The following is a 13,894-nucleotide window of genomic DNA, read 5'->3' on the forward strand; positions in this document are numbered from 1 at the left end:
TAAATTGGGTCTCTCATGGGACTCTGATCTTTGATTTATGTGAAGATTTCTGATTTCATGGAGTGGGCATGTTTTCTACCTTAGCTTTTTAGCAAAGCATTTACTCCCTAACATTTTACATTCTTGTTTAGCCTTCATCCTTTCAGAGTGCAGCAGAAGCTATATTTCAATACTTCTCGACTGCACTGTAGTTTCAAGAAATTAATTCTTGTCTCATCTCTTGATATCCATATGCATTACTGGCTAGTCTGTATACAACTATTAGATAGGAGAAGGGGTCTTTGGCTATTGCGTTAGTACCTAAAAGGGATCGTATATTGAAACTTGAGATGTGTCTGTGAGTTTGGTATTCGTGTTCTTTAATTGCTGATGTCAATTCAGTGTTCAGCCTTTGACAAGGGCAAGCAGTGAAGGATGTGCACCTCAGACATCTGGAGAAAAAGCCTTTAAGTTACTCTACATGCTTTTGTTTATTTCATGGAGCGTGGGCTCTGTTGGTGTTTAATTAGAAAAGCAGGCTGGTTTTCTCATGTTCATCTGCTTAACATGGCTTGGTTAATAATGTTTCTGTGACACCTTTTTTTTGACTGTTTATACTGTTGGCCGCTGTATTGTGCAGACTTGCCTGTGCATACTGGACTACAGGAAATGATGTAGCTGTTCTACAAAGATTTAGTCAAAGCTAAAATATTCATCTGACTGCACCATCTGTCTCGTGCTCTCTTCCCTCTACGCGTTCTTTGGGCTCCAGCATTACTTGCACACACAGTCACATTCTGATTGTTGTCTCTCTAGTTCTGCAGTCAGAATGTTCTAAATATTCAGAATGTTATGTATATATCATGCTAGGTGGCTATTATTAGAAATCCTGAGCTTTAAGCACACTGTCATCCATTGTTCAGTAAACACAATTACATTGCCCTATCTTTCATCTCTTCTCTAATGAATCCATGCTAATTGATTAATCAGTGCTGTTGCTTCACTATGATAATCCCATATGAGGAATAGTAGTAACATAACTAGCAATTACTAACGTATGTTGTACACTGAGGAAAACATAATGTAATACACCGCAAGTGGCAAACCCAGCTCAGGAGGGACAGAGCAGTGCCTCGGCCAGGCCTTGTGTTGCACAGCACAGCTCTGTCTGCTGGGAGGAGCGGTGGGCCCGGTGGGCCTGATTCGAGGTGCTCTTTGGTTGTGAGTGTGATCCACTGACTACTGGTACTGGGAACATCTCGGGCTATCATGGTTAATGGTGTGTTATAAAAAGGCATATCTGAGAAGACGAAGGGAATGTGGTCAGCTGTATCTTTTTCAAAGTTTCATCTGGTGTTGGTTACTGCAGCGACTGTTGTCGTGACTTAAATGTGGCTATGACAGTGACTTGTAAAGCGAGATAAAGAGCATTCTTATATCATTACAGCACCGTACTGATGTGACTGTTTAATTTCCAAAGCAATGAGTTGAGATTTCTGCTCGAAGACAAAGTTTAATGTTGGCTCTTGCAGGCTGTGACCAGTGTTTAGCAGACCAATGGATGGTAACGATTTGCTTTTCCTTGCTGTTACAGAATCATCAGAACTATGGATTCCTGTTGACCAACTTCGCTTGTTTAAGGCATCATGTTGTATGCTGCATTCTTAAAGAGAATTTGCAGCAAAATATCAAATACAATCTTTAGTGAAGTCCCTTTTTTAACCCTGAAAATGGGTGTGGTTTTTAAATTTTGAAAGCCATTGTTGTTCACTGCCACTGTCATTGCAAAGCAGGAAGTTTTTATTTGGTACTGCAAATACATTTGTAAAGTGGATTTTTTAAAATTTGTTTTCTATATTGTGCATTAATGTGTGGGTTTGGGGGGATTATGTTGCTTTTTTTTAGTTGTTCAGAATTAGTGTTTTTATGTGGTGTGAATAAAATCTGAGTTCTATTTTGGGGGAAAATGGTGATGTGGCATCATACATAAGACTGTCTAGATAAGACTTAGATGTTCACAAAGTAATACTTTCACGAAGAAATTATCTTGATGTAATGTATAATTGTTCCTTTTTGCACAAATAAGAAAGAAGTCAAAATGCAGATTTGTAGTTTGCAAATCTCATGTAAAAGGTTCTGTCAATTAAAGATCTTGGGATGCTTAAAAAAGTGAGCCAGTCTAGGGAATGTAATGCTGATGTTTTCTTGATCTGAGAAAATTTGGTAGATTTTCTTGTAGAACTATGAATGTCTTTCCTATTTTTGCGATTTTAATTGCCTAAAGGCAGTGTCCAACCAAGAGAAGGGATAAGTGTGCATTTGTAGGGCTAATGACAGTGCAGTTTTTAAATGATACATCTTGCCATGGGAATGCTTACAAATAACTTGTATAGTAACTCAAATGTCCAGAGGTTGTGCACTTTCTTTGAACAAAGATTTTTTTTGTCTCCAAGTGGATGATACAGAAGAAATCACAAGTTTTAGCTTGGAAACACCTGCTTCTTCACTGCCTTGCATTGCTGAGAGCACCGGTAAGTGTTCTTTGTAAATAAAAGATCACCCATGGATTTCTCGACAGTAAATTTAGCAATAGTCCTTAAAATATAATTAAAACACTAAAAGGTAAATAAAATATGAATATTAATATCCTAGCAGAATCTCAGGATTTAGCTGCATGACCTCTAAAACCTAGGCACAAGAGTCGCCATGCTTCAGGTTAGCCAGAATCTTTTTAAATGCTCTTAGCATGGATGAGCTCAAATTAATAATCTTGCTGAGATGCAAATAATACTTGCTCAGACACACTGACCTTCTGGTACTGCTTTGTAGTGTCCAGTTGGCTTGTGGTGCAGGCAGAGCGCCCATGTATGTCTTCAAAGGACTGTGTAGACACACTCAGAAACAGTAGAGGGGTATTTAAGTCAGTAGTGTTCTCTACCTAATTTTGCTGCTACTTTCTCCTATTAATGTAGTTTTCATTAGGAAAAGAGCAATGCATTGACTTGACCTCTTTCTGCAGGTATTGGTAAACTAATCTTTATCTGATACAGGACATACGCCTGTGTTTTCTAATGGTAGAAAATAGAGGTTCATTTTCTAATTCTGTACACCCTATAGAATCCTAATATGTTTTCTGTCATGAAAACCCCTCTAGAAGCATTCAGTAGCATATGTATGTTTGAATGCCTACCTGATCGAACCAGGCAATTAAAAACAGCGTGATAAATGGGGGAGAAAGCTAATAAACTTATCCTCTGTTTTAAAGGTGCCAGTGATAGTATTGCTGGCCAGTTACTCCATCCTTGCAGTAATTATCCCGATATTGACAGCTCCTAAAAGTTGCGGACACTTACCACGTTACTTATGTTTCCAGTAGTTTTTTGGTTGTTGTTGGTGGATATGTGTGTAGGTTGTGGTTTTTTGGGTTGGGTTGTTTTGGGTTTTTTTCCTTTTTTTCCCCCCTCCACTACTGAAACACTTCCTTTCACTTCAAGAATTGGTCCTTGGCCAGTAGAGGTGCTAAATCCAAATATTTATCAATATGCTATCAATGCTTTTAAAAGCAGCTTTCCTACTGCTTTGGAAAAGACCTTGCTCACACCTCACCCTGGAAATTCTTAAAATGTTGGGCTTAAGTCCAGAGTTTTGTGTGCAGGAAAGCTACTTCTGGAATCTTTTTAACGGAGGCAATTTTTCCATTTTTCTTTTCCTCTGAGCCCTTCACAAAGGGATGTACTTAGGCACTCAAGCTGCACCTCTTCCTTCCCTATATGCATGCAAAACAACTGCCAAAAAAGGTGTGAACTCCAGTACTGTTACAACTAGTGGAAATTTTACTACTTTTTTTTTTTTTTTTTTGCTTAGTGTTAGAAAAGTTTTTCAGCTGAAGACTCTTGGAGATTGTCATGACCAAAATTATGTGTAACAATTTTGATCTCCAGGCCTCAGCCAATCATTGCTGCTCTTAAAAATAAAGAATTTACTGTTTGTGTAGGACTTAAAGAAACAGAGCATTGCTGTTTCCATGTAGAGAATACTCCTCAGCTAGGTTTTCTGAATGGTTAAGACTGGAAACAAATTAGGAGTAGGTAGAGCAGGAAGGGCTAGGGAGAATATTTTGAAGGTTGATATTGGCAGGGTCTGTTTTACATGTAGAGGCTGAACATTTCCAGAAGAGCTCAGGGAGATTTAAGAGGTGAGAAATTGATTGGCGTAGCTTGTGTCCCTGAACAACTAAGGCTTCTCTGGTTTTGGTTCCTGCTGACTCCTGTGCTCCCTGGGAGCTGTGTTTGGTATTAACAGTATCTTGCCAATGTAGGAGGCAGGGCCTTCAAGGTGCCTGCTGACTTTGCACCAGTAGTGATTCCTAATTATGTCTTCTAATGTCTTCTACCTAATAATTAATTAGTAGTAATTAATTTGTAATTACTACTGGGTAGAAGACATTGCCTCCCATGCTTAACCCCGTGAGGTAACCTCCTCCCTAGCTTGTTGGTGTGAGAGCGCCCTGTTTACTATTGAGAATTTGCCCTCCTATTCTTTTGACAGAAGTTGTTGACCACTGAGTTTAAGCCATATCTTTGGAAAGATATGTGTGTGCATAAGGTGTTTCTGTCCCACTTTTCACGATGATACTGAGTACTTCAGTTGAACTGCACACGTTATACAGTTGCTCCTAATCTGCTTCAGCACAAAGTCGGCTGGAGTAGTTGGACCAGCTGGGAAAGGAGGTTTGAGCTGGCTTGATTTCTGCATTGAACACCACCACAGTGTATGTAATCCACCAGTAGAGTTAAGCTGTGATGATAACCCTCAGCAGAGAGTTGTTAGCAAACAATTTGGGGGAATAATTTCTTGCTCCAGATTGAATCCCAGGAGATTGTCTATTTATGCCTTTGGTTTAAAATATCTTTTTAAGGGCCAGGACCAGAGCTCGCTACAGTATTCAAGAAATCCGTTGGTAGCTGAGAGGGAAAATGTTGCTGTTGTGGTTCCCGAAACTTTCATGTAATTGCTAAAAGACATACTGTAGTGGCTTTTCTTTGTGCTGTACTAATTAAACATGAATCCACATGCGAGTTATTAAAAATGTCTGAAGATGTGGAGCTGTTCTTATGTTGAAAAATATCTTTTACCAGTCCAGTAGAATACATTTCAATTGCCAGTATTAAAAGAAGCTGTATGATTCTTATTTTCATATTTGTTGCCTGCCTAAAAATCATCTTTAGCAAGTAATTAATTACATTTGTAGATACTGCACAATTGCATCAATTATCCATTTCAAATGCATGTAATTCTGAATAGTTGAGAGGATGATGTAGTTTAATCAGTAAGTGAAATGGAAGTATTGTAAGCTGTTTAAAAATACTTAACACGTTTATGGAGGCAGAGTGATTTAAATCAAGCAGATCACTGGAAAAGTAAGAAATACACAGTACCAAACGCTAATATTTTTTCCTTCAGTTTAGCAGCATTTTATTAGCTTGCTTTGCATTGGTTTCCATTCTTGATATATTGCTGATAGTTACACTGCGGGGATGCTAGGTGGTTAGGAATTTTTTAATTCAGATAAATTAGTTGTGGTTATAAATACTCTTGTTTAAGTATGACAGCTTGCGCGTCTGTTGATCAACGTTGTCTCTTTTGGATAGGCTCTGTGATGTTTATGAGCATGATAAGCAACTTAATTTTCAATTATTTATTGGTTTTAAAAGGATGTTTGATACTTCATTATGCTTATGTAGATGGCAAAAAGGAAAGCTATATGTTAAAATAACAAAATTAATCTGGAAATTTTTTGAGGCATTATTATGTATGCTTTTGCAATACTAAACCATTCTGAAATATGTTTCAGGATCAGGAAGTGGTTTGGGGTGTTACGTAAAGCTGTGTGGGCAGGAGGATAGTCTGGTATTAGCATTGTAATGAAAGGTTAGCTAAGCAGGTGAAACGGATATTGACACCATCTTTGTTTTCATCATGGGAAGTTGGTATTTTACAACATGTAATGTTTAACCAATTCAGAGCCTCTGATATTTAATGCTTTTTTCCAGTTACAAAATTTTTTCATCCGCAAAGGTATTTTAAGAGCAAGTTTCTGTTAACTGATAGTTTGTTACATATTTCACTTGTCAAGAGTGTTCCCTGGCCTTGAGATAGCCTGACTCTGTGCTTTGTAAGCAAGAAAGATAAAATAACTATTTTCTTAACATACAGCTTTAGGGCCACAGCTTTGATTAGGCCCATTGTGGATTTAAAACCAAATGGGGGGATCTAGATACTGATTTTGAGTTTAAAACATTTTAAAAACTTGTAGTTTGCTGCATTCTTGTTTTTAGTCGGGGGGTGGCAGGAGTATTATAATGAAGGGCACTGGTTATTGTTGTAAAATGAAGTTTCTCAGCTGTTTCTGAAACACAAAAACACACACAGCTTATGTTTTGTCCCAACTGACCAAAGCGAGCTGTGGAGAAGCCTTTCTGAGGCACAATCATGTACAACTGGCCAGAACTTGGAAAACAGCTCTGTATCTAACTGTTGGATGTTAAGTCAAGATACATATAACTTTGCTCAAATAGGGTTATCATATTTTAACCTGTGCTTGGTTATATTATTACTGAATGAAAAAGAGCCTTTATGTGTGTTCCTTGAGCTACATGGTCTTGGGGATTGTCTTCTATGTGCAATGTCAGCTGTTGCATTTGTTGCTGTAACTAAAGGTAAATACCTTTACTTTGTAACACAGACTAATCGGTTTGGGAATATTTATGAAAGTGCTGATTTTTAAAGCTAAAAATAGTGCTACGGCTTTTTAAACTCATTCTGGCTGTCAGAAATGCTCACGTGATTCTGAAAGTGTTGCTAAAAACGTTCAATTTTTAAATATGGTGATTAAAACTGTCTGTTGTGAGAGCAGTAGATGAGACATTTCCTGCATTTGTAAACTAAGCATCCCTTTCACCCCCAGGTTTCCTTGCATCTGACTGTTTGTTATGTTGGTAGGATCTGAACTCCCACTGAACCTTCTTGGAAGAGAGTTTACTGTTGGCCAAGTAGGGGGAGCGAGCTCTGCAGCCTGCCACCCTGCTCCGTGACCTTCTGCTTTAGGGTTTGGATGCCTTTCCTTTGTTTAAAAAAGCCGATGCCCTCAGGGAATACAGTACAGTAAACTGGAACTTCAGGCATACATTTTCACTTTTAACTTCATCATTAAAAGAAAGTTTCAGATAAAGATACTTTCCCTTGGGTATACCAGACTGTTTCAGTCCTAATTTAAGTAGATACCATGTGTATTTCTTATTAATAGATCTTATTTATTTCCTTCAAGTTTATTGTTGGTGTTTAATTATCATTTTATACACTAGCTATACCATGCACTCATGATGTCTCATGTTGGATATTGTTTAATAAGATTATTTTTTTCAAAGAGGATGTTTTTTCCTATGTAGCTTTTCTAAAAGTGATATATTCGCAATTTTATACTACCTGAAAATTTGCTTCTTGTCTTAAGAATAGTATTCTGAGGCTATCAGGGAGTATTGAGGTGATTTAGGGCCCTTTTATGGCCACTAGTGGCCTCTGAATATTTTTAAAGCTGCTGTACTGGGCTAACTGGTATAGTCCACTCTTGGGTGAATGCAAAATTTTGCTGCAGAAGAACCTCAACAAAAGATTTATTTTTAGCTAAAATGTAATGCAAAACTCCACTATAACCAGAGTTTAGTTAGAAACAGATCTGGTGCAGTTTTTTAAAGATATGAAAATCCAGGTTTTCTGGGTTGTGATGATAGTGAGAAAACAGAGCAATGGGTTTGGTTTATAGCCTGGCTGTCAGGGCAGCCCTCTGCTCTGTGAGCTGCTCAGGGCTGCACCCTTTGTTTGAAATAAAAACAGTTGTTTTGACCATTTTCAGTCAATTCTCTCTCTTCGTGTCTCTTTTTCTAGCCAGAATCCAATATTTTCACATCTCTGTCCAAAAGTGAAGTGCCACTATTGTTTTTTTTCTTTTCCCCCAGACATTTTGTGTTTTTTATGAAAGGAGCATTTTCAAAAATTAAAGAAAAAATGGAGAATTTATCATACTCCCTAACCTCAATAAGACCCATGACTGATTCCGCCGTATTTGTTGTTGGGGCTAATATATGTCCATGCTGACTGTTGAATTGAGAAGACTCTGCATGTTCACAGAGTATAGAATGTATATACTCTGTCACTCTTTCTACAGTTACACATACACGCTTACCTAATTTGAGAGCTGTCACATAATGAATATGAGACTCTCAAGCATTTGGGTTACAGTTGTTTGCAGAGGGCTATTATTTAATAGGGTCCCTCTCTTCTGCTTTAGTTCTGATTTGAAGAACGTGCTTTTTGCAGCACTAAGAAAAATTACCTAATTCAAATTATCTCCATGTAAATAAATTAAAGAACTTCGAGTGTTCTTAGATGCATATGCTTTCTTGGAATTTGTTTTTACCATGCTATTTTGCATTTTATTCCTGTTTCCTAAGTGAAAACTGTGATTCTGTCACTGTAAATGTATTACACTGTCAGCTGAATTTGAGTCAAGTTTTGGCAGTCAGTGTTATTAATTCTGCTACTGTTGAAAAACTGACAATCAGTCTTTAAAATATGAACAAGAGATTGAAAATTTTTGTGCGTATTGGATCATCGTCTTCTAATAGTGACTTTACTTGTGCATTGTTGTTTTGCTACTACGAGTTGAGCAGGAGATAGTCTGTTTAAATTTACTGTGCTTTTAATGAAATGCTGAAGTATGAAAGGAATTTGTCCATTTGTAGTGATTGTTACGTGACTGGAGCTCTAATGTCATTCTCGGAGAGCTCAATTATAATTTCAGTGTTATGGTTCATGTTTCCTTGATCAGTTAAGACTTTAAATATATCTGGCTTTGTGTTTACTGTCTTGAGCATGTGATAATCTGTGATATGTGTGAGCACTATATGCCATCAATTGAAAACAGGCAGTGGTGTGCAGGATGGGGGCTGTGACACTGAATTACCCTCTGCAGCATTTCTAAAGTCCCTCAGGACACTCCTGTCCAGCTCAGGGGAGGGTAACTTTTCTTTAGGAGCTTTTACCCTCAAATATTTAAAAAAAAAAAAAAAAAAACAAAACCAAAACAAAACAAACAAAAAAAATGACAGCAAGCTGTAATTGTGCTTATGGGCTCCAAACTTCATCCTCTAATTCCACACAGAAGTCTTATCCTGTGGAATGATGAAAATGTGGGACTGTCAGGCACCAGGCTGGACTATTATATTCTGTTACAGGAATGACCATGCCTTGAAACTTTTGTGACATGTTTTTAAATCTGTTCTTGAAGACCTCTACTGGAGGTCTGATACCCCTAATATCTATAATAATCTGTTATCCAGATTCAAGACACTTTTTGCTGGTCTGATCTTTAGCAGAAAAGAAAGCTGTTGGTTACCATCTTGTAAGAACCTCTTACTTATCTTGAAGTGTAACTATGCCCTTACCAATGTCGTACTGTGTCACTAAATAAATCTAATTCCCACTATGAGATTAATCTTGTTTATCAAAAAATGGTTCCTTGTGGTTTTAAACCTGTGAATCAGTCAACAGAAATGTGGGATGAAAATGTGTTCTGAACATCAGTTTTTGTCATTACTGTGAAGTCCGTTTCGCAAGGAAGTGGAGATGGAGGACAGGTATGGACGTAACCTCACTACAGTACCGAAAAGCCCAAAAATAGAGAAATAACGTAGCACGTGCAGACTTGCATAGACTGTAAGGGAGGCTTTAAATAGCAAAACAGTTCTGAGGCATGAGTAGCAAGTTCTATGTCATGGACTGAGCAGCACTATGTTGCACCCAGTGTCTGGAAGAAAAGAACGTCTAGTTAATTCACAACCCAAAATCTGCTCTTGGCTCGGATATTTTCAACCTTCCAAAAAGAAAAGCCTTTGTAGCACTGTTGTTTTTAGTGGTTAACTAAAGGAGGTTAGCTTTGTTGGGAGCATTAATGTTAAGAGGTTTGTCTGCTTCTGGCATCTGGAACCTTGCTACCAAGACACTTTCTTTTTTCAAGATGAAATGAACATATGAAGGCTGTGTGTCAGATTTCTTTTGCTAACGCGCTGCTTGAGGTTGAGCTCCTGATTTTTGAGGTTAGTATGAAATATGCTTCATATAACACGAATTGCTCCCTGACGTGTGGTTCCACTGTGAAAAGTGATGGGAAGAGATGGCACATACTCAATACAAGTTTTTTAAAATAGTTCCTCCATTAGTGACAGAAGTTTGTGTTCAGTGAGCTATATTGGTCTTGCAGTTGGAGCCAAGTCTGTTGGCTTGTGCTCTGATTAACACACAAACAGAATTCCTACCAATATTACAGGTTCAAAAGCAGTGTGTGAACCAAAAAGGGATCCAGCTTGATTTATATTCCAAAGGTTTGCTTGCAGGGCTGGTCATGATTCTTTTTTAAAATGCAAAGCAACCCCCTGAAAATAAGTTCTACAAATCTTTGAGGGACTGAAACCAGCAAACCTTTAAAGCTATCTTTCTGAGTAGAGTCATCTTTTGCGAGAAATTGGAGTTTTTAATACACAGTGTACAGCTTTTATTGAAAATTAAATTACCTATCTAGTTGGCTTTGTTCTTTGGAATTAATTTATAACATTGCTACCTTTTGCCTTGAGACAACTTGATATGGCAAGTATATACAGTGGAAAACTGTACCACTGCAACAACATAAAAATAATTATTAACTTTAGGCTTTATCTAGTTAAGATCAAGCTCTGAATTGAATTCTCTTAGTGTGTTGACAGCTAAAGATTTATGTCTTCCAGCTATATTCCAGTTGCAGAGTTGGCAGAAGTGACCTCTCCAAAGAAGGTCTTTGTTACGAATTTTGCTCTGTTTACGTTATTGCCATAAGGGTCACAATGAAGTACAGTACATTAAAGCTAATATATCACCTGCTGACAGTGGACTTATCACATTGGTACCTCTTTCCCTCTCCCAGTACAGAAAAAATGCAAACATTAAAATTCTAACGATCAGAAAAGGAAAGTTAAATAATAGTTTTCAAGAGCTCTAGCATTAATGTCAGGTCCCTGTGTGCACTGTGTTTTTGTGTGTCGTTAAATGGTTACATAATTTTTTTTCTGTGAAGTTACTGTGAAAATATGTCTTTACCAGATAAATGCTACTAAGGGATAGAAAGAGCAGAAAAAATGCCATTTGGTTTATCCAAGGTCTGAGGAATCCATTGTTAGAAAGGAGGTGGCTCAGGATGGGAAAGACTGTGATTTGGGTTTGATAGGCAGACAAGGAAACGGTACCACAAGCTTCTTCAAGTGGAAGCACAGTGGGACTCTGGTGTGCGGAGCAGGACTTGAGATACTTTCCTGTTTCTCAGAATGCTGTGTTATGTACGCTGCATACAGAATGGGTCTTTCAGTCCTCACTGTCAGTGAGATGATGTTACTTTTTATTTGCTTTCTCTTCCAAATATTCACTCAAAAATGTAAATACAGACATTGTTCTATATGCATCTATATGCACATAAATTCAAAATGTGCTTTGAAATCTCTCAACAGGGTGCTTCCCAGGTATCCTTTCAGGATGGGGAGATGAATCTTACTGGACCCACAGAACTTTTGTTGGCTCAGAGGGCCCAGCTCCCTGCCAGGTAGGAACATCTTCTGTTAGGTGCTGACTCAAGTGTGGTTTATTAATGTGCGAGACAAGACTGACTTCTCATTCCAGCTGCACCTGTGAACCTGCATTGTGCTCATCATCATCGTGATCTTTTCCTTCTTGTCCCTTTCCCATCCTAAATTGCACTTGATTCACATACTGAAGCACATATTTGTGCATGACAATCTTTTACCCTCGTTGTTGAATGTCGTTAATTTTATTGTGGTGCTTGTAGTATAAGGCTAAGGAGGAAATACGCTACCATTGTATACAAGTCAGTGTTTTTGCTTTCTACTCAGTCCTGCAGGTATGTCTTAAGGTAGAGGATGTTCTTAGGTAGTATATTATATATCAATAAATAATGGGGGGTTTATTGTTCCTGAAATCACAGGGAAAATTCTAAGTGGCTGAAATGAAATGAAAAAAATTAATTTGCAGGTTACAGTTGTTACACCAAAATGGACAAATGAGGCTGCAATACAGTGTCACAAAGTAGGTCAGTCAGATCCTCAGTGGTGGCAATAGAGGATTTGACATGGGAAATGTTTCCATGTTGCTATTCTCCTGTCCCACCATAAGCTTAAATTTCAGTTTTGACTGGTTATTCAGGTTGTGATGAAGTCACCTTGTTGTGTAGGCAAAAGAATTCATTCTTGGTCCAGTATATTGTGTTTTGTTGCAGAACTGTAGCAATATCATAGCACGTTGTATAATGAAATTAAGAAATGTTATGTGGCAAACTTCTGCGTGACAGGTAAAATGTCAAAAATTTAATTTGTTTCGATTTTGATGATAGCAAATAATCATTTGCTATAATTTTGCAGCTTATAGTTGTTTGTCAAAACAGTATGAAATAAAAAACATAAAATAAACAGTATTAATAAACATGCCTTATTCCTAGAGCATTTATCCTCATAAACACCTGAGAAAAAACAAGTGTTAATATTCCCATTTTGCCTACATGGGGTCTGGGAAAGAGGCATGAAGTTATATACCCAAAGCCTGTGGGGGAGTTCACAAGAGCAGGGACTAACCTTGGTGGTGTTCTGGGCCATGACAGGATTTTCGTAGAAGGATCACCTTTCCTTTTAGAGCATGACAAAAATTAGTCTTTTCCATGCAAGAGAGTTAATTTCTTAGTTTTTCTTATTCTTTGAGTCATCACTTAATTTCTTTTACGAGAGATTTTTTTCACCTTGGTAAGGTTATGCTTTTCAACTCATCTGTCTGTTTGCATTTTTCTTCCCTCTTGTCACCTACTTTGTATGCCATTTTGTAGTTTTTTCTCTTGCCTGCTGGTACTGATACATATTTTTAGAATGGTCTCATCATGAAAAGGAACCGGAGTGCTCTTCCAGCTTTCTCTGCACCTGTCAGGCCTCTAGGTTACACACTAGCTGATTAGTGTTCATCGTGCAGGTATAGAACTTAGTTTAGTTGCTAATGCTTATTTTCTCTTTATGGAATGTTGCTAAAGACTTCTACAGCCTGTTTCACCTGAGGTAATTATTATGCATCACCAAATACATGCACTCATTTGTCTCTTGATCCGTTAATTTGTAATGGGGATTAATCAAGCTCTATGCATGCTATGCTCATATTTACTGTTGTCCTTATGCTTTTACTAGAGTGTTTTAGATCATCTGAGTCCTCTTAGGAATTTTCTGAGAGCATATTATTGTTTATCAAGTTAAACAAGTCATTGCTTGCATTTGGGATTCTTCAGAAGAAGGTTGTGATATTAATTTGCTTTTAATCTTTGTAATCTGATTTCAGTGGTCATTGGAAATGTTGGCAATGAGAAGGACCTCTGTGATACTTTTCAGAGGTATTCGGTTTTCTGCAACGGCCAGGTCTTCTCTGGTATGTTGCAAAACAGTTGATAATAAGCCTAGATTTCTGTAGGTCTCTTGGGACTTTTTTGTTGAATCCTCCAAACTGCCTTGGCAGAGGAGTATGGAAGGAAAAGTGATAAATAATATAGATTGAGGCCCACTCAGTTAATGACTGAGCATCAGAGTGTTGAACAGAGGGAACAGAGGGAAAACTGGCCAGAACAAAGTATTCCCAAGAACCTTTCTCCGTTGGTTATAATTTTTGTGGAGATAAAATGCTTTGTCTTAATCTGAATTGAGACTGGTACAGTAAGGAAAGACATTGGCCCAAAAAAACCCCAAACCCAACAACAAAATAAAAAGAAAGGAGCAGTGTTTCTTCAAACACA

General features: G+C 37.8%; 1 protein-coding gene across 4 annotated transcripts in view; it reads left to right on the forward strand.

Annotated features, from left to right (window-relative positions):
* The window catches only part of PARD3B (par-3 family cell polarity regulator beta), a 423,552-nt gene that overhangs the window by 173,521 nt on the left and 236,137 nt on the right, over positions 1 to 13,894 (forward strand). For all 4 annotated transcript variants that reach the window (XM_074145663.1, XM_074145666.1, XM_074145665.1 and 1 more), the window contains exons 7-8: positions 10,847 to 10,863; positions 11,996 to 12,006. In XM_074145663.1, the coding sequence (XP_074001764.1) occupies positions 10,847 to 10,863; positions 11,996 to 12,006 (28 nt within the window). The remainder of the gene's footprint in view (positions 1 to 10,846; positions 10,864 to 11,995; positions 12,007 to 13,894) is intronic.

Source organism: Numenius arquata, chromosome 3 (assembly GCF_964106895.1).
Source record: "Numenius arquata chromosome 3, bNumArq3.hap1.1, whole genome shotgun sequence".
Lineage (NCBI taxonomy): Eukaryota > Metazoa > Chordata > Aves > Charadriiformes > Scolopacidae > Numenius > Numenius arquata.